We start from the raw sequence: 19,908 nt of genomic DNA on the forward strand, positions 1-19,908 counted from the left end.
CAAATATCAAATACAAGACAAAACTTGTAGCACTTTCCATTCCAATATTACATAAAAGTCCCTTTCCACTGTTAATGATCAGTAATCTGAACTCTACAACTAAATCATTAAATCTGTTAAAGCACATTGTTCAGTTATGATGTTTATGCAAAAAGTTGCACACTATTCTTAAGTCATAGAAAAATACATAATCTTAATGTCAATGATTAATGAGCTATTCTTTATTTTTTGTGACCCAGTGGACTTATTGATTCATTTCAATAGTCAAACAAGTTGGAAAATTCTCCATATGAATATTTAAAATATATAAACCAGGCAATGAAGTAAATTACTGCTGAAATAAGAGCATCTTAACATTATTATGACAACAAAACAGTAAATGACAGAATTTCATTTCCAAAAGATTTAATTTAGTATTAGCATGTTAAAATTTTTGCCTTTAGGCAGAAAGAAAACTATAAATTGTACAAAACTTGCACCAGAAAACATACCAAAAGCTAAACATAAAAAACTAACCCACACATACACATAGATCATATGGAGGAAAATTCCACTATTTTGATAACAAGGACTACCTTTAAAATTTCTTCAAATTGTTGAATGTTTATCTTTAATGCAGTTAAAAATGAATAAGCCACACCCTCTATAAATATTCACTTAACCACTCACCACTGCCTCATGCTTTCAGTAGATGTGTTGTTATCCATACCTTGTACTGTTGGTCTCTGTTGTAGTGATCATCTCCTACAATGCACAAGGACTGTAGAGTCTTCCCTAGCCCCATATCATCACATAGAATTCCATGCAATTTATATTTGTTCAAAAAAGCCAGCCAGTTAACACCCTCCTGGGAAAACCAAACACAAAGTATATGCATGATTAGCAGGAAATAATTCACTGTCAACTAGTTTTTACACTTGAAAAACCTGCTACTTAAAAGTTGGTTTCAAAACTTAACATAGTCATCACATTTACCCATTTCAACAACAGACTGTTCTCATTAAAAAAGCTATTTGTCAACAATGTATACATTAAAAAATCTCAATACTAACCACATAAAATGCAGCCCTCAACATGCCCAGGAATCGGTCAAAGATGACCCACATTCTGGGCAACTGTCAACATTGTTCACTGATGAAATGATTGTTAAGATGAAAGAAAAAATTTGAAGGAATCAAAAATTAACTCTCCGAGAAATTGCTGACGAACTGGACATTTTCTTTAGAACATGTCAGGCGATTTTAACTGAAAAACTCTACATGGTCTTCATCATGACAACACGCCTTCACACACTGCTGTATCTATCAAGGAATTTCTGGTATAAGTATGTTTTTACTTGTGATACCATATCCCCCATATTCTCCCAATCTTACCCAGTGTAATTTTTTTCTGTTCCCAAAAATCAAAATTAAGTCGAAAGGAAAGATTTGATGACATTCCAACATCCATAATAACATGAAAGCAGAACCTAGTTGCATAACAATTGAAGACTTCCAACATTGCTTCCGAAAATTGCAGGAACATTGGAACAAGTGTGTATCAAGCTTGGGGAGATTACTTTGAAGGGTATAGCATATAATACTGATGTACATACATTATTCTTCAGAATAAAAGGGAAGTCTTAAAACTTTTTATCGCACCTTGTATATATTTATTATTCTGATCTTCCAGGCATGCCTACCTAACATTACAGTAATATAAGATTGACCTTTAGTATTCTCTGTCTTGACTTTGTTTTAGTGGACTAGTATGTTGTAATATACAGTCACATTTAAAATATTATAAGCCTTTTAAAATTTCACATATGGAGCATATCAAACAGAATTATTTTTAGGTTTTATATATACAGTTGAATAATCAAAAATATTATAAATAACTATACTGATAATACAGAATTCCACTATAATTTAAATTTAGTAACTAAGACTTTAGTTTTTAAAAAAATATGAAATTTCAAGCAAACTAAAGACACAACCTACCTCCATAGAAACTTGGATTGAAAGAACATGGTAGCTTTTTCAAAAATTAAAATGGCTGAGCAAATCACTCTGGGGACATTATAAGCTGTTGATTGGTTATTCACATGTCATATACAATAGTAAAAAGTATACAGGGGACTGTTTAGAAACATGAAAAGAGTTGAATGAGGCCACCGTGTTTGATTCAATACACAAGCCATATCTCAGCAAAATAAAAAGATATGAGGTTCTTATTTTATATTCTAGCTTGCCAATATTAGTAATATGGGTTCCTAATTTGTACAAAATTATAGACTTAATATTTTGATATCACAAACATCTAATTTTAAACAGTGCTGCATTCAACATTCCACGTGATTCACTAAAATCTATATTTAAATGTGTTATTTTAATATTTACTTTTATATTAAGATGTATATATAATATTAAAGTTTGCATTATAATCTACAGTTTAGTTCCAAACTTACTGACAAATTTATAAAATAGTAGTTCAATAAAATTTTGAATGCAAGTTATCAAGTGCAATGACATGACCTTTGAACCTTGACCTGTTGCAAAAGAGTTAAGTATTTTAGAACTATAACAACAACCAACATTCAATCACATTAACTTACCTATTTATTTCAAATACTTGCATTAAGCTTCAAGGAACTATCTACACTAGTCACTGACGGACAAGAAAGAAGACAGCTGATGAACAGAATCGTCTGTCAACTCTTAGTCTAGTTGAATTTAATAGGTAGGATTTGACCTTCACTCTTTTAATGCACCAATGACCCAAAAATGCAAATCTCAATTTTTCAGCAACAGAACACAAACCTTTATCATGAGAATTGCAGTACAAACAAATTAACCACTAGGCTGTGCATGGTTCCTAACAGCTACTACTAATTATTTTACTGTTGCATATCAATTATTTTCTATAAAAAATAAAATATATTTTCTAGGTGTTATTTGTGTTTCTTTTACAAAAGTTTTAACAAGTTAGGCAACAATAAATTAAATGCCAAGTTAATTTCTTTCAATTGTGTTTCTAGCTGTTAATAATAATAAATAATAAAGACACTTATGTCCAAGCTTTCATAAATTAAATGCCAAGTTAATTTCTTTCAATTGTGTCTCTAGCTGTTAATAATAATAAATAATAAAGACACTTATGTCCAAGCTTTCTTTGCAAGAATCTTATGTAAGCTATGATGTACTGTTGCAATACATACACTGATAATATGACAGGAGGAGTTTGATTTCTAACTTAATAGCTCTGTAACCAAACAAAACTGAAGGTTATACATAAATAAAAAGTTCAATTTTTAACGTAAGAACTAAAACCTTGTATCATGTACAGTAAAGAATACTTGTAGTGAGAAGGTTAATGTTATTATTGGTGTGTTAGTGGCTTTTTTACTATCATATTGGATATTAAAGTATCTTAAAATCTGACTAACCCTTTTAAGAATACTAAATTCTCTCAATTTAAGCTTGATCATTTTGACCAACTCTGTAATCATCATGTTACTGTTCATACAATAGTTTTTAATTTAGTACGTGTATCTTTACAAAATTTGGTAAGCCTTTTCTAAACATTACAAGCTTTTCTACACAAAAGAACAGATGTTTTTACTTAAGTATTTTTTACTAAAGAATTATCCAATGCGTGCTTAAACTGAAAAAATATTTTGTCATCTTATTTTCTTCTCCTTGACACTGCAGTTCAGCCCATTTGACCAATGTACTAACTGGCATAAAAAAAGATGTTTTTTTTTTTATTCCTATAACAACTGCAGATTGTAAGAGAAAATTACAATTATTTATCCTAAACAATTTCAGATTCTGTTTGATTGCTCGTTGAACTGCGTAACTACTAAACTTGTATAATGAACCTATAAATACCCAGCAAACATATAGCTCAAGTGATGGTAAAACAAAGTAATGAATTACGTAATGCATATGCACACCTTTCTGAAAAATTTATCTAACTTTTTCATTTATCTAATCTAACAAGTTCTGGATGAGTCTTATACTTTTTTGCATCAAACTCTTGGTGCAAGTCAAAACTAATTTTTAGTAAGATTATCATTAGTATATTACTAAATTTTTATGCATTTCAAGTATTCATTTAAAAACAAAATAATAACATGCATAAAAAAAGACAATGTTATTCAACTAGTATAATTTAACTAGCTCTCTAATTGAGTTATACATGTGATTTACTTGGTCTAGGAGAATTCAAAGAAAAATTGAATATGTAACTTAAATAATTCCAAAGCTGTTCCTAGAATGAGCTAGTCTATTATGTATTTAAATAAATTATAATCTTCTATTTGTTATAAACAATGTCAGAGAGAGTTAATGACTTTCTGAAACACGGTATGTGACAGGAAGATGTGACATGAAAGTTTTACTTTATGATTCCTGTGTCTTTAAATCCAGGTGACTGCAGGATATGAAATTAGATTATGTCTTACCATTATCTACACTGTACATTTGTAATCTGTATTAAAACTCAGATGCTCAAATAGGAGTGAAAAGGATCAATAAATTATGCAATTTGAAGAAAACAAGTGATACAGAGAAATGGAGACTGAGAATTTAAATATATCTTTTCAAAATTAAAAAACTGAAACACATACAATATTAAAATTTCATTTACTACACATTTTGATACTAACTATCAACATATGTTAATAACACAGTAGTTTAATTACATTTTGAATGTAAGTATAAAAAGGTTCATGACGTGCAATTTTTTTACCTACCTGTATCTAAAGGGTGAAAGTCGACAGAAGTAACATCTATTTGAAAATCTGTTTGACAGATGGCTGGTAATTTGTCTTTGAAAACAATTTATAAAAGTTATATGAACTGCAATATTCTATATGCAATCCTCAGTATATTGGATTAACAATTACATAACTTTAAAGAAGCATAATGCACCAATGACCCAAAAATGCAAATCTCAATTTTTCAGCAACAGAACACAAACCTTTATCATGAGAATTGCAGTACAAACAAATTAACCACTAGGCTGTGCATGGTTCCTAACAGCTACTACTAATTATTTTATTGTTGCATATCAATTATTTTCTATAAAAAATAAGAGCATTCAAATTTCATGACCAATAACAAATTACGTTCAAGTAATTATACTCTTGAAGTCTTAACATAGGCCTAGCATGGCCAGGTGGTTAAGGCGCTTGCCTCATAACCTAAGGGTCGCAGGTTCAAATCTCTTTCACACCAAAACGTGCTTGCCCTTTCAGCTGTGTGGACATTATAATGTGATGGTCAATCCCACTATTTGTTCGTAAAAGAATAACCCAAGAGTTAGAAGTGGGTGGTGATGACAAGCTGCCTTTCCTCTAGTCTTACACTGGTAAATTAGGAACGGCTAGCACAGATAGCCCTTGTGTAGCTTTGTGAGAAATTCAAAACAAACCAAAAGTCTTAACATAGGTCATTTAAGGTTCTTGAAAGGAGGTGAAATAAGAATATTCTGCATACAAAAAACTCTTTAAACAGATAGACTAAGCCATAAATTAACAAAATGAGCTTGGTGGTTAACATTATTGAAAATACTATGGGAAGCCATCTCAATTCACCATGATTTAAGCAAGTCTGTTTTCTTTGTACAAAGATTTGAATTGGTAAACAGTTTTCTGTCATATGGTGAATTTTAATATCTAGGTCAAAAATGTTTTTGTAAATAGGAAAAGAAGCTCAAGGGCAACCACCTGCATACCTGATTCTAAAACTTCTTTCTTCAGCTATAACTGATGAAGGTTTTTGAAGGATTTAGTTCATCCCATGTTGTTAGGGTAATAAATGAAATTGATAACTGTTGCCTATGGGCATTGGTAAACATTTTATTTTAATATCTACAGTTTTTAATATACATTTTATTGAGTTTCTTCATAATCATGTTAAAATTGACGAGCTAAATTACACTAGAGTGCAATAAAATATTGCTTCAATGTTATTACTTAAATTAAAAAAAAATATATATTTTCAACAAACCTGTTGATAAGATCTTAGTTCTGCTTTGATGGGTATAGAAACCTTGTAATTTTCAATCTTCTTTGGATCAAAGAGTTGGTCTAAAAATTGCCGTTCTTGTGCTTTCCTTCTGTTAAGTTCTGGACAGAGCTTTGAATTATCCTTAAGCTCACCCTGCAATACAAATTAATATTAGTACCACTATTATTAACTATTCTATTACTTCAAATAACCATAGTGAGTCAGCTAGTTAAATGTTGTGTTTTGGGTTCAGTTTGTGACTGATGACATGTTCAGTAAAACTGACAATCTTAAATAAGGTACTACTTTAAAAATGTTATAGCAAATACACATTGAACATTACATTTCATATGAAACAGTAGGTAACAGTCAATTCAAAATACTGACAGACAATAAATAAAACGTGTAGAACTGTAATCAGTGATGTCGAGAAACCCACTTGTTCAGAAATTTATATGCAAAAACGGCTCGTTTGGGTTGAGAACTGTACCTAATAGACAATTTATGATAAAGAAACATACCTCCAAAGGCATAAGTCTGATGAGAGAAGCAAAACAGTGGGTAGCCATAAGCCGGACACTTTCACTGTGGTCAGTCATCTTCCCCAAAACAGGGACTATAAGAAGGACTATGTATGGTACAATGTGTAAACCTAACTGGTCAATAACACCTGTATATCCTAGTTAAAGAGTACAGGTTTCAAGTAATTTTTGTTTTCTTTTGGAAGACTAACTGATTAATGCAAATTTTTTCTCTTGAATATTACTATTAAAATCTATATAATTAAACTTTCAAACAGAATTCACACTTGAGAAAGGATACAGGCTAGTGCCTCTATAGCACCCTGTCGTTGAGTATCATCATCAATCCTCTCCAACCTTTCAAGAATATCGCCCAGCACTAACTTCATAGTTTCATCAGTTATAACTTTACTAAGCATACCTAAAGTCCGAGCTGACATGTGACGTACCGAACTGTAAGGATGTTTCAAACAACAGGAAACGTATGGCAGAAGAGAAACCAACTGAAAACAGAGACCATAACAAACTAATTTATATGAAACCACAAAAAAATCTCAAATTAATAATCATATATTTAACTGTTAAAAGAGTTGTCAATTCTATTTATATTTTAAATTGTAAACTACAAGTAAGGAAAATCAATTACCTGCAACTAAAGGTTTAAATAGCTTGTGAAAAAGAAATAATGACTGACTGACATTTCTTGGTATTATCTGTAGAATTCATTACTTTGCAAAGAGACAATAAGTGACCTGTTAGATAAATATACCCAAAACCTTTAGAAGAAAAGTAAAATGGTAATTTTAATATCACAGAAACAACATTTACTGTGTAGAAATACATTACCTTTTCAATATTGGTAAGTTCTCATGTTCATCATAAAAGAAAATCAATCTTTCTTACCTCACTGTGTAGTTGGGGATGAAGGGCTGAACCAATAACTTCAAGAACTTGAAAACTATTCACTAAGTCTTGAGCTTGACCATCATTTTTCAGAAGAGAAATAGGGTCTGGGTAGAAATTAAAATAATATTGGTTATTCTCTTTCTTCAGTTTTGATATTATTACTACAGCAGAAAAGAACAAAAAAGAACTCCCATCTTGTGTTAAGTTCATAACTGCACAACTACTGAAAGCTGAGATATAGGAAGAAATTACACCACATCATGTTAACTAAGGTTGAGAAAGTTATTGATAATACTGCTCTTGTAATCATGTTACAACATCCATAGTGTATCTGTTTTATGCAAAATAGCTTTGAATTTCCATATAGAGGACTAAAGTACAAAAATTCAGAAATATACAAACACTAATATTTTTTGCTTTTAAATCATAATTGAAATTAACCACAAATCAAAATGTGTTACTTAAAAATTTATGAAATTAAATATGCTTATACACTGAATAAATCTCATCATTAAAGTTGTGTTTTCTTAGCAAGTGGAAGAACAAACAGAAGTTTATTCTCTATATCCTTTTTAAGATGATGGTGGAATTTCTTCTTCAGGACAGGATGGATTCAATTGGGCACCACAGAGTTAATGCATGTTAAATTCTGCAACTAATGTTTTTATGAAACTTGTTAAACTCTGGTAATTTAGTGCTTTAACTTTTAGTAATGAATTCTGTCTTATACTTATTGTAAAATCACAAAAGATAATTTTAACAGACAAACAAAAAATAGTGAATGCTTAAGATCTTTAACTTCGTTAAAAACTTTATAAATACAGTATAAGTAATATAATGAAATGTTGCCTTGTACTACAAAATTAAGAAACAAGAATCTATTTCAATGCGTATATGTTATACATACCTAATGAGTAAAATGTTATTCTGTATATGATAATAATGAAAATTATTTTAGTCAATAAAACAGGTGTAAAAAATATAACAAATATTACATTTTTAATATATACATGCAGCATATGTTTAAACAATTTTCATCTCAATGTGTTTTGGTTTACGGCTTGAAAATTTTATGGTTATAATTTATCAGAGGTTGGGATTTGCTGTTTTTAGCACAGTCCTTCCTCATGATTTTGTTTATTCATTTAACATCATTTAGATATAATTATTTAATTTCACCAAAATATACATACACACATATATATATATATATATATATATAAAATATGCAATGATAAGAAAATCCCAAGCTAAAAAAATAAGTTAGCTTTGACAATGTTGCAATAGTTCATAAAAGTGCCTTTTCTCAGTGTTTATGATTTTTGTCACGTCACATGTAAACTATACAATTTACACAATTTATCAAGTTAGTTCTGAACATATCTAAAAACTCAAACTCTTCTTTAGTTTACAATTAAGTGCCTATCTTAAAGCATCATGTTTTTTCAACAACCAGGAATTATACAAGCTTCTTCATTTTATACTTTTCATACACACACAAAGATAAACCTTATTTTAATTACTTACCATTAAAGGTCTAGCTCTGTCCAGTTACTTTAACTACAGTAGGGCATTATCCCTTATCTTGCATTAGAGAAATTATTTATAAATTGACCCACACCTATTCTTCAATCATAAATAAAATAAAGCTATCAAAATACGCACCAAAGTTATAAACATCTATAGAATTTTTCAAGGTATGGAAAGTAATCTCCCAAAGTTTTGGCAATTTTTGAGGAAGTTCAGCACCAAAATACCTTGCAGCTTCTGTAATGGCAAAAGTTGCTCCCCTTTTTTGTATTTGATTTTGGTGTGTCTAAAAAAAAGGGGCCAGAATTACCCAAAATTGGAATATATAAAAATAGCAAGTGCAATGTAAAATAGTTATTTTAATGTAATATTATAATATAACTATGCAATAAAGTAAAGATTTACTTAATTATGGCAAACAATGCATTACTTTACTGTTTCATTATTTAAAAACTTATAGAGTTATATATAGTGGTGATTATTTTTCTAGGACATGTAGACTTAAAACAACTTCTTTCTACTGTCAGCCATGAACACTGCTTTGATAAAAAGTACAGTACACTGGAATAGTAAAACAAAAATATAGATAATTTACTGTGTATATCAACAGCAAATTTAGCTATCTACAACAGAGTTGAATACCTTCCTTCTATAACTCAATTATAATTTTTTATTTCCTCTTTATGTTTGTTGAGAACATCTGAATAATTAATGTCAAACTAGCAAGTCATTTAGATGAACAGGGAATATTAACTTTATAAAACAAATATTTATTGTAGACAACATCTTTCTGGAAAAAAAATTGTGCAAGAAGTAGTATTCAATGAAATTATGACAAGCATTACTAATTTTAAGAAAACTCGTGATAAACTTGGAGAAAATTAGAAATTCAAAATTTTCCCCCATTTTGAAAGAAATTCTAAAATGTAGATGACATTTCACAAGACAGTTTGTGATACACAATTAGCTAGTGTTCAAAAGGTACTTAGGTTCTATTATACAGTTAGCTTGGATATTGAAAAGGAGATTGAGTACACATTTTTTAACTCAAAAAACTAACAAGACATCAAAACAAATCTGAAACTACTGGGTGACAGATAAGGAAGAATTATTAACTTCTATTCATCTACCAAGTATATCAGGTGTAAACAAAAGATAGCATATAAATAGACTTGTATTATAATTTTATGTCATACGTAATGAAGCACAGAAAGCCATAATGAACGTACATTGTTTCCTGAAAACAGGTAACAGTATACACCTATTTATACCTAATTTTACTGCCTTTTAAACGATGTCTAACTAACAATCCTGCCAAATAAGTTGTAAATCACTTGGTGAATGTAAAGCTCACGTAACCCTCTCAAATTATATACTGCATGAGCTATATTTTTCAAGCGTAACTTAAGAAGAATTTCTGTTATTATTATTCTTTATCTTATCTAATTAACAAGTTTATAATTTTCACATTAGTTACTTTTATAATAACAGAGAACGCACATGAAAAGCAAGAAATATAGTACTTACCTGAGTATTTTTTTTTCACTGTTGACAAAACTTAAGGTACTACTACACTAAAGTTATTTAATCAAATATTACACCTAAAAACACAAAAATTATAAGTAAACAACAAGCAATGATAGTAAACAACTATCATAATTTTGCAAGCTTCTAACTATGTGATAAGAGCCATTAAAAATTCAGATGAGCTCCTTTGTGTGATTTCCATGGGAATAGTCTGAACTGAAAGTGAAATAGAAAGTTCTCTGTAGAGAAAACAATGTACTATAATATATTATTTAATAGATTCAAACTTTGGCTTTCTATTGATTATAAATAATATAGTATTAACATTGGAGAAAAATATTGGCAGTTTGTGAAGAGAATGATGTAATGCAGAATCTACTTTTGGACATACCTCATCTTCCTTGATGTAGCCTTATCTAACCTCTCTAATTTTAACATCTTAGTTACTTTTATAATAATAACATATATGAGAAAAACAAGAAATACAGTATTCACCTTCAATATTTTATTTTTTGGCTGTCAGTTAATGATAAAATTCAATCTTACTTTTTTGTCAATGACAGTACACTGGGTAATTATTTGTTTAAAAATATGCACCTAAGAACACAGAATAACAACATGCACAAAGCAAATAGTGTCCAGTAACTACTATAATTTAATTGGACTTCCAACTAAGGCATAAGAGCTTTAAAATAATTCTCTTAGATAGTCAATGCAGACACAGCAACAGAAACTTTCAAAGAGAAGATATATAAACAATACCCTGTATTGAAAACAGTGTAACATTATACATCCTTTGATACATAAAACTTTGTCTTTCTATTGATTGTGAATGATATAACAGAAAATGTCAGAGAAAATTATTGGCAATTTGTGAAAGACAAAATATGACAAATGGGTTCAGGAAGATTGAAGGCTATAAAAATTATGCTTTGTCTGAGTAATAACCATATTATAATGAGTAGTTTACTCTAAATTTCATACTTCTTGGAGGGGTGTTAAATAAATTGAAGAACAGGGAAGACCTAGATAGCATATGCCACAATTTTCATACTACAGGAGATTGTGATGTGTTTAATATGTTCTTAAAAATTAACTTAAATATATGTAATATTAAAGTTTAATTTATTAGCTTTGTTTTGATGCCAAGTTTATTTATAAATGTTGATAATAATAATTTAATTAATAAGGTTGTAACATGTGCACTTTGACCTTTTCATTGTGAATGTAAGGGCTTATGTATCATGTTAAAATGAGGTTTCATTAATCATAATAAAACTTTTATATTGTTTCTTACATTAAACTAAGAGAATTAACCAATTATAACTCATTTATTAGACAAATGCACACTTAGGCAAACTAAAAACCTAGCATTTTGGATATTTCACTAATAATCCAAATATCAAGTCAAACAAGACAGCACCAAAATTACAGTAATTTCTATTTATTTCATAAAACTTTTGGTTATCACATCTATTTTATAAAGTTTGAAAACCATGAGGGAATGAATAAAAAGAAAACTAAAAATACTGTTTTTGTTCATTTATAGAAAAGCTATTTGAGATATTTCCCATTATCCTTCATTTTGAGCTGCTTACCAACCAGCAGTTTATAATGCCCTTTTTTGGAAGAGGATACTTTGAAGTTTATTCATCCTGCATTAAGTAAAAAAACTTATAATTTGAGCAAGTATTTTCTGTTACATCAGTCCTTCTCGTCTGCCATAGTTAGTCACATCACATTAGTATTGCTAAGAAAAGCAAAAATGTGTTACTATAAGTACACATGCATAACACTAAACAAGAGAATCAAATTATTGAAATAATATCTCATACACATCTATTCAGATGTACTCACTTGTTTTCTAATGACTAAGTTCAGTCTGAAATTTGAGATTAATTTCAACGATTTAACAAAACAGGGAATATATGTTTTTCTCATTCTCTATAAGTATATTCAAAACTTGCACAAAGAGTGAATAAGTTTATATCTTACCTCATCATCAGTTTGAAAAGTGTCATCAGAAACAGTATCTATACTAGTTGAAGTAGCACAGATGGCACGTTTGTTATTTATAGAATTTGATCTTCGCAGAGTCATTTTCTCAGCTAACTGTAAAGAAATAGAAATATTATTTGAAAATAAAGTTAAACTCTTATTGTTTAATTAAGCATTCTATTTTCAGACATAATATCGCATGTAACCTTTCAAATATATAAAATTCTATAAAACCCATTTTCCTGTCACTGCATTACACATTATCACCTACTAACCTGACTAATTCTGGTATCTTCTAAAATTATCAAGTTTAAACTTCTAAAAAGTTGTGAGATTTTACAAAACTATTCGTACATTTTTTTAAATAGGGATAAGGATACCATGAAAATTAGATAAACTGAAATTAATTCTTATTCAAATTTACTAGTGTATGTTGATAATTTGCCAAAATCTTCAAAATTACTTAAAATTATAAGGTTTTTAATTTTTAGGTTGATTTGCTACATACAAGTTTATTTATGACAGAAAATACAGTACTGAATTTAATGATTAGGTCATATCGACCATAATAAACAACACTATCTTTAATTTTTAACTGACCCAGGAAGGTTATTGTGAGCAATATTAATGATTTTAATGAATTTTAAACTGATCAGCATAAACAAAAAAGGAAGAGAAATACATTCAATTATACTGTCTAAGAGTTAAAGTTTAACAGTTAAAAGTTCATGTAAACAATACAATTATTGAATCTATTATATATTAATTACAACATTAAAAAATACAAAAAAGCTCTAAAAAGAAACAGTATAAGCATGATTTTAAAAATAATAATTTTATAGATCAGTAACAACATTTAACCAAGAAAACATTATCAGAATCGTACTTTAAAAGAAGTTAAAACTTATAAAAAAACAAAACAAAACATGTTTACTTTACAAAAAATGTAACTGAAAACTTTGTACCAAAACAAATTTTAACAAAAATTTTTAATGATTCAAACAATTCAACGCAGTTAACAGTGAAAACTGACACCTACTCTTTGCATTTTATGGAGCAGCAATATTCCAGTATATTGATCTCCAACATCTACTGGAGTAGACACACGACTTCCATTGCCTTCTTCAATACCTTTACTTTCCTGCATTAAAGCTTGGTGTGTTGTGACATTGGAAGTGGTTGTAGAATCAGTGCAAAGAAAAGTAGTTATGTTCTTGATTACCTTTGGATTGGGACAAGGACTCCTTTCCGTACATAGATTCAGTAGCTTAATGAGACTCTTTGCTGCTAAGTACTAAATAACAAAACTGATTATATAGTATCGTTGATCAACATATATTTAAATAGATATAATGTTTGAAAACCCAGAGTTCTTTCTGACAATGCCTTAATTAAATACATAAAGAATTATAATTAAGTTTAAGATTTTTTTCAAAGATTACAAATCAAAGAAACTGAGATCTTTTATGCCAGATTTAACAACAGAACAGTTACTTTAATTACCACATCCTTGTGGTACCAGTCACAATGTTGTATATTGCCTAATAGTTGTTGTTTGTCATCAAATGTAAGTTCTAAAAATGTGCTTTTGGCATAGCCTAATGCTTTAATTAATATCCTGTAAAAACTCATTTAAGTCCTATAATGTGGTAATTAACATGCAATTTCAAACAAGAATATAATTATTTTAAGTCTGTGTGTATAGAAAACAAAAATTCAAAAACAATGTTAACTCTTTTCGTGTGAGGTCAGTCTCTGGTACCAACCTCAACCATTTTGTGCTTATTATATATAACTTGCATTCTATTACTTTAAAATTAGCAAGAGCATGTTCACGAAGTTTGACAAATTATCAGTAAATATTACAAAGCTTTCGTACACAAAATATCAGATTTTCTTTAAGTCTTAAGGTTTGTTAAGCAATGTTTTTCTCATGTCATTTTTATGTTCACATGTTGCCTATCCAAAATACAAATTATTTTTCATGTTTAGATTAAAAATATTTTTCTGTATCAGAAAATTTTTTAAACTTCACACTTGAAATCCTTATTATGTCTTATGTTTTATGTATTATGCTTTATCAATATTTCTTAAGAAAAACTATATTTTATGTTATTTTCAATAATAAACTTTCTGTATGGATTCAGTTGATTTCACCAATATAGTAACCACCATATAAAATTAAGAAATTAAATAAATTTTGCCTTTTTCATCCTGGAATGATGACAGATAACAAAATAAAAACATAAATGTTCAGACTTAAATATAACATTACATATTTATTAAATTTATTATACTAACCTTTCAGTCATGCCTCACTAACAATACAGAAGTGACAATGACAGTGCACATGCACTCATGTTGTCCTATGCAGTAATATAAAACTGACCTTTAGTTTTTACAAAGTGGCTTATCTTGGGTGTGTTTTAGTGAACTAGTATTTGGTAAAATACAGTAATTTCAATTGTTGTAAACTGTATACATGTATAGATTATTACTATTTACAAACAGGTTCTTAAACTTTATTTTTCTTATAACATAAAACAGTAAATAAGGAAATAAAGAACACAATTATCTCTTCCCCAACCTTTGTACTCAATTACTTAAAAAATTTTGCACGTGGGGGATGTGAAATGAATTTTTCTTAAGTTTTATGTATATATATGAATAACCAAAAATTCATAAATTACCTCATTGATACGAAACACTTCCACTGTAATTTATCAAGTTTAATAAATAAGCTTTATTTGTATCTAAAAAGATATTTAATTATGAACAGTCTAAAGACTCAATTTACCAGCTCAAAGGTTTATCTCCAAAGATAGAGAGAACACTGTAATATTTGAAAAATGCTGAGAAAACCACAAAGATGACATTCTGAACTTCCAATTGGTTATTCACGTCATATAGAGTAGTATATAATATATAATAAGAGAAAATTTTGAAAAATAGAAAGATGTGAATGGGGGCCACCATATTTGATTCACTAAATATAGTGATAACTCAGCAAACAGAAAAGATATAAAGTTTTTATTTTATATTTTAGTTTGTCAATACTGGTAAATTTGAGTTTATAATTTGTACAAACATATACTTTGCAAATTAGACATCACAAATGTCTAATTTAAACCAGCACTGCATTCAACATGCAGTGTGACACACAAAAATAGATGTTTAGATGTGTTTAATATTTAATTTTAGATTAAGAAATTAAATAATGAATAATATGAAAATCTGAAAAATAAACTACAGTTTAAAACCAAACTTAATGAGAAAAGTCCATAAAATAGTAATTCAATACAATTTTTTAATACAAGTCAAAAAATGCAACAACATGGCCTTTGACCCATATGGAAAAAGTTAACCTTACTTAATAACTTTTGTTTTTGTATATTTTGCTGTATAAACCCTAAAATAAAATATATTTGTATCAGTTATGGTTTTAAACTATTACCAGTTTTAAAATAATTAAGAAACTGTGATACAACTACAAAAATGTAGCTATAAAAATTTTAATCTTAGTTCCTATTAAAAAGTTTCAACAATACTGTTCAAATTTCATTCTTAAACCAGGTGAATAATTCATATTTCACAAAATTAAGTAACCTAAACAAAATTTTTTGTTTTATAAATTAGAATTAAATTCAGTAGTGAATGTTTGCAACAGCAAATGTTGCAAAGAATAACTGCTTATTTGACCTACACCACACACTTTCTGAACCAGTATTAACAAGGAGCCTATTTACTCATTATTTATACATTTAACTTGTGCTTTAAAAATTAACTTTCATTACCTGTTGCTGTTCATTTTCTTCTTTCTTTATTGATTCCATTAAAGGCCTAATGATTGGGTTGAGTTTATCAGGAAGATAATGTAATGCAACTAATGCTGATGCCAAAGATGACTGCACTCTGAAATGAATAAAAAAACACAAACTTTCAGCATGTACAAATACAAGGTAGGTAATGTTTCACTTTATAAATGTATAAGGTAAAACTATTAATACTTCAAGAGTATCAGATTTGTTTCCCCTTCAAACCTGAATGCTACTCACAAACAAGTTTGCTTAAATCAAAGTGCACTGATACTTCCAGGCCAAAATATCACAACAAAGCTTCAACACTATAAAAATATGAAAACAACTGAAAAAAAGGTACTTCGCAACTTACATATGAAAGATGTGTATATAAAAATCCTACACGAATTTACAACAGATATCACATACACAACTAACTGTACAAAAAACTCAAAACAGCAAACTGGCTATTATATTAAAAACAGAGCCCTCAAAAATAAATTCAAAAAACTGTTAAAACAAACAAAAATATAACCAACTTAATTTCTAAAAGCAATAATATAATGTCTTTCATTAGAGGAATTATCATGAAGCATTATGGTTTCTTAATTCTTTATATGCTTTTATATTTTCCTTATGTTCATTTTTAATAATGATGTACCAATTTTGAATACCCTTGATTGCAATTACTTTTGGTCACCCTTTAATAACATGCCCTTTTAAATGTTAATGATCAAATTCCCATGCAATTTTAAAATACATTTCCTAACACTGGTTTTATGCTACAAAATACACCATTTCACATTATTCAAAAACTATACTTTATTCAAAAGTTATAATTTTCCTGTACTGAAAATGTATTTCTAATAGGAATTTACTCTCACTTAATTATTCTTGTTCAGTGTTGCCATCTATATGAAAAACATTTTAGCACATGCTTCAAGCCTTGAATTTCCCACATCTGGAATGGACTGATTCCAATGCATCTCTCACGCAAATCATCATGCGATAACCCTTCACAACTAAGAGTGCAACATGCAACTCCCTCTATATAATATTACTGAACTATAACTTCAAGTTGTGTGTTGTGTAAATCTGAATCCTGCAACCGTGTCAGTATAGTGGTGGATGTAATGCTGTGTTTATTGCTTGTGTTTCAACTTGTGTCATAAAAAATATTGGCTAGAACTGGTGATACTGGGTTGCCCATGCTTATACCATTTGTTTGTATATAGTTGTGGTTGTTGAACATGAAGTTTGTCTTCATCATGGTGAATTCTATGAGGGTTGCTAATTGGTTGCTGGGAATGTCTATAGATGGGTTAGGGTCTCAGATATAGAGTTCTAAGGCTATTTTATAAAAGGCTTCAGTGGTTGGAACTTCATTAAAGATGAATAACAATGTGAGAAATCGAATGATCGATCTGAGAACCTGACATGTGCCGTAAAAAAAAGTTGTCTGTGCCATGTAAATCATCTCACTCACATATATAATAACAGGAACCACCCCAAGCATAGGAACATTATCAGAACAATAACCATTGGGTGGAAAGTAGAAGGGGAAAAACTGTAGCAATCTGCACATACTTCCACTGAAATCCACTACATGGATGGAGTAATAAGAGAAGAAATGAAGTATCTGTCATATGGGTATGAGGATTTATGTTCATAGTTCAACTCTAGATCCCAATCAAAGAGATGAACTACAACTGTGATAGTTTACTTCTATGTTACATAGTGGAGAATAACTTGTCATTTACACCAACAGAGCACCACTGACCGACTATAAACTGAATGGCTTGGTAATCATTTACACACACACACACACACACACTTATGAAACTTTGTAGAATGGATGGCAACTGCCTGTCATAGAGACACTAGTGTAGAGCACAATGTTTCAAAAGTCTTCTGCTTTTCAAAACATCGTCCTCTACACTTGTGTCTCCACAACAGACAGTTGCCATTCACTCTACAAAGTTTCATTATGAATACTCAGCCTAAACAATTTATCAAAGTATACACACATTATTTATATTTCATTATTACATTCAGGAGGATGTATCAATGGTCCACCACCCCAGCAGCTTGGAAATTGAAAGTGGTAAGGTCTCTTAAACTCCACAAAAGAGGGGAGGAAGTTGGGTGAAGAGTCTGAAGGAATGACAACACCTTATATACTGCAACGGATGACCACACTACTCTAATTTGAAAAGCAGATCATACCAATTTATTCAATATAAGGTATGGCAAGGATAAGCAATCATCATCTTCTGCTTTACCCATGGACTACATGGGTAAATATGGTCCAGGATAGGTAAAGAAACAAAACAAATCTATCATGACAATAAACCTACAAGCTATCTTGTGGAAAACCCCATTTCTGCATTGTGCAGCCATGGAATTATAAATGTTAATTTATCATGGTCATATATTAAAAGGTTATTTACCCAGTCACAACCTTATGAAAGAGTGAATGATGGCAACAGGTGGATGACAGTACCCCAACTAGGAAGAAACAACTACCCAAAGTAGAGAATTGGAAATGAACATGTAAGTAGTAGTTCCAGTACATGACAGAAGTAGTAGTCCATGGGTGAATATGGTCCACTATGGGCAAACCTACATAACACACGTTTTTGAACACTGCAAATCAAATAAACACAACATACCCATAAAAAACACCCAAATACTAAATAAAAAGCCAAACATAAACAAATGCAAAATTAAAGAAGCCTTTCTTATAAGAAAGCCTAACACAAGCCCAAAATAAACCAGTACAAAGGAACACCTTTATTCCTATATTAATAAATATAATAAAACATATAAGCATGCCATCTACATTCCTACACTTAATTACACAACTCCCTTCAAACATATGGTCAGCTATTGGTCAGTTACCTTTCTTTCTTTCTTTGTGAACCTGATGATGACCGAAGAAGGTTGAAATGTTGTTCGCTCCTCTACATAAAAATTTTTCTCAGCCCATACCAGCTGTTTTTACATATACAGTAGACAAATACAGAATAATGACAGCCAGAAAATCAATCAAAAAGACCTGAATCAGTGACATGGCTGAACAAAAATTTTTGAAAAAAAACTGATGGAAGAATAAAACTAATATAGGAAACTTGTTGTAAACCTATCTTAATATAGTGATAGAGCAAGAGGATGGTGAACTAGAGGCTGAATATAAAGGAAGGAATTGATTAAAAATATTTATAAAAACTTCATTTGGAGATGTATCCCACAGGAGGTAGAGCCATAAAAAATTTGGAGAGTTGAGAGGTCACTTTGTTGTATAGTAGAAAATGTGATGAGAATGGAAAGGCAATGACCAATGCAGACAAACCTTAGAGATGATCCTCCAGATCGAATCACATCCTCAACAAATGAAGATGAGTATCAGGGAAGAGAAACCATCAAGAAGAGGGAAAAGTTGGAAACCTGACATTGTAGGGGATATGAACATCAACCAACTCATATAAAAGAGGGAAGAAAGAAAATTATGAGTAAAATCAAAGATGGTCCCAATAGAGGAGAATGTAAAAATACCCACCCCAAAGAAATGATGATGTGAGGTATGGAACAGGTAAAATACATCCAGTTACCGAAGCTCAATGTAAAAAGAGTATA

The 19,908-nt window shown here is 29.8% G+C and overlaps 1 protein-coding gene across 1 annotated transcript in view; it reads right to left on the reverse strand.

Annotated features, from left to right (window-relative positions):
- The window catches only part of Hel89B (histone acetyltransferase 1), a 119,354-nt gene that overhangs the window by 20,262 nt on the left and 79,184 nt on the right, over positions 1 to 19,908 (reverse strand). Inside the window, exons 22-30 of the mRNA XM_076468556.1 lie at positions 16,270 to 16,387; positions 13,515 to 13,769; positions 12,473 to 12,589; positions 9,086 to 9,236; positions 7,418 to 7,524; positions 6,816 to 7,017; positions 6,515 to 6,663; positions 5,994 to 6,146; positions 710 to 847 (exon numbers count right to left, since the gene is read on the reverse strand). Coding sequence (XP_076324671.1) covers positions 710 to 847; positions 5,994 to 6,146; positions 6,515 to 6,663; positions 6,816 to 7,017; positions 7,418 to 7,524; positions 9,086 to 9,236; positions 12,473 to 12,589; positions 13,515 to 13,769; positions 16,270 to 16,387 — 1,390 coding nt within the window. The remainder of the gene's footprint in view (positions 1 to 709; positions 848 to 5,993; positions 6,147 to 6,514; positions 6,664 to 6,815; positions 7,018 to 7,417; positions 7,525 to 9,085; positions 9,237 to 12,472; positions 12,590 to 13,514; positions 13,770 to 16,269; positions 16,388 to 19,908) is intronic.

The sequence above is a fragment of the Tachypleus tridentatus genome, chromosome 11 (genome assembly GCF_004210375.1).
Source record: "Tachypleus tridentatus isolate NWPU-2018 chromosome 11, ASM421037v1, whole genome shotgun sequence".
NCBI classification, from domain to species: domain Eukaryota; kingdom Metazoa; phylum Arthropoda; class Merostomata; order Xiphosura; family Limulidae; genus Tachypleus; species Tachypleus tridentatus.